General features: G+C 46.6%; 1 protein-coding gene across 1 annotated transcript; it reads left to right on the top strand.

Moving 5' to 3' along the window:
• Positions 1-625: 625 nt before the first annotated feature.
• LOC118906152 (60S acidic ribosomal protein P2-like) lies at positions 626-1,048 on the top strand. The gene has a single exon (XM_036873522.1). The coding sequence runs from the start codon at positions 681-683 to the stop codon at positions 1,014-1,016; it is 336 nt and encodes a 111-aa protein (XP_036729417.1). The 5' UTR covers positions 626-680; the 3' UTR covers positions 1,017-1,048.
• Positions 1,049-1,514: the final 466 nt, after the last annotated feature.

Below are 1,514 nucleotides of genomic sequence, written 5' to 3'. Positions count from 1 at the left end.
AGCGGTGGCACAAGGTTTCAAGGTCAAATAAACCAGAAATGAAATTGCTCTGTGGAAAAACATAGAGGGGGCAATGTTGCTGTTTATTATTAAAATTGTTCTTTTGTAAAGTTGTAGACAGTTCTCCACTCTGCAGACATTTCATAACCCATACCAACTGCTTTTTCCTCAGGTAGCAATGAGAGTAGGTTTAAAAACAAAAGGCTTAATTGCTACAAAACCACAAAAAGGTAAATTCAGTCTAGTCTAAACCCTCCTAGAGACAGAGAAATAGAAAGAACACAGACTTCGAATTTGAGTGAAGTTTGAAATCTGGTTTAACTCCTTATTAGGATAGATTCTTGAGCACTTTAACTTGAACTATAATGCCTCTTCTTTGTGATATGGGTCAAAAACTAGTATTTGATTCTGATTACAATAAGAAGCAGAATTAGCACAGCCTGCTGGCTCCTTCTCCTAAGATCAATGGTAGGTGGGGGAACTATTGAAACTTAGAAACCTGAGGAATAAAAGAGACAACTGTGGGAAGCACTTGGAGAGAGGGAGAGCTGTTTGAAGTACTGTGTAGATAGGAGATGGGGTCCAGCCAGTGGGATCAGGAAGGCTAAATTAGGAAAAGCCCCTTTCCGTCCCTGACGCTGCCGAGGTCGCACGCGCGAGGCTTCTCTGTCGCCGCCAAGATGCACTACGTCGCCTCCTACCTGCTGGCCGCCCTTGGGGGCAATACCTCTCCCAGCGCCAAGGACATCAAGAAGATCCTGGACAGCGTGGGCATCAAGGAGGACGACGACCAGCTCAACAAGGTCATCAGTGAGCTGAACGGCAAGAACATTGAGGACGTCATTGCCCAGGGTATCCGCAAGCTGGCCAGCGTGCCCTCTGGCAGGCCTGTGGCCATCTCTGCTGCCCCAGGAACTGCAGCTCTTGCTGCGGGTTCTGCCCCAGTCGCAGCAGAGGAGAAGAAGGAGGAGTCGGAGGAGTCAGATGACGACATGGGATTTGGCTCGTTTGACTAGAGTCCCGCTCCCCTGCAAATAAAACCCTTTTTGTGTAAAACAAAACAGAAAAAAAAAAAAAAAAATGGGAAAAGCCCTTTGAGTCCAGCTGTTGCCTTGAGACCATCAATGCCCACTCCTTAAAACTCAGCACGGCTGCACAGAAGCTCTCAGAGAGGAGCAGTGAAAAGTAGTACAGGTATTCAGTCCCCTACCCCTTCCTTCTCAAACCTCAGTGGGGAAAGTCTCCTCTCCAACATCGGGGTGAGGAGAAACAGCCGAGAATAAAATACTCCCTGAAGAGCTGTTCAGTGTAGAGGAAGAGTGATGACCAGTGCTTTTCTGTAGTTCTTCACACAAGAGCTTTCCTTCTTCTCCTTTGAACTCACCTGGGTTGTCACAAAAAAGGGTTCTGATGTTCATCCCTTAATCTTAACACGGACGTTGACAACAAAGAAGTACAACCACTTCAGAAGAAAACAGTCAAGTAAGCTCCAGAGATCAGCTGTACAACACAGT

Source organism: Balaenoptera musculus, chromosome 13, assembly GCF_009873245.2.
Source record: "Balaenoptera musculus isolate JJ_BM4_2016_0621 chromosome 13, mBalMus1.pri.v3, whole genome shotgun sequence".
Classification (NCBI taxonomy): domain Eukaryota; kingdom Metazoa; phylum Chordata; class Mammalia; order Artiodactyla; family Balaenopteridae; genus Balaenoptera; species Balaenoptera musculus.
This window is presented reverse-complemented; position numbering and strand designations above follow the sequence as displayed.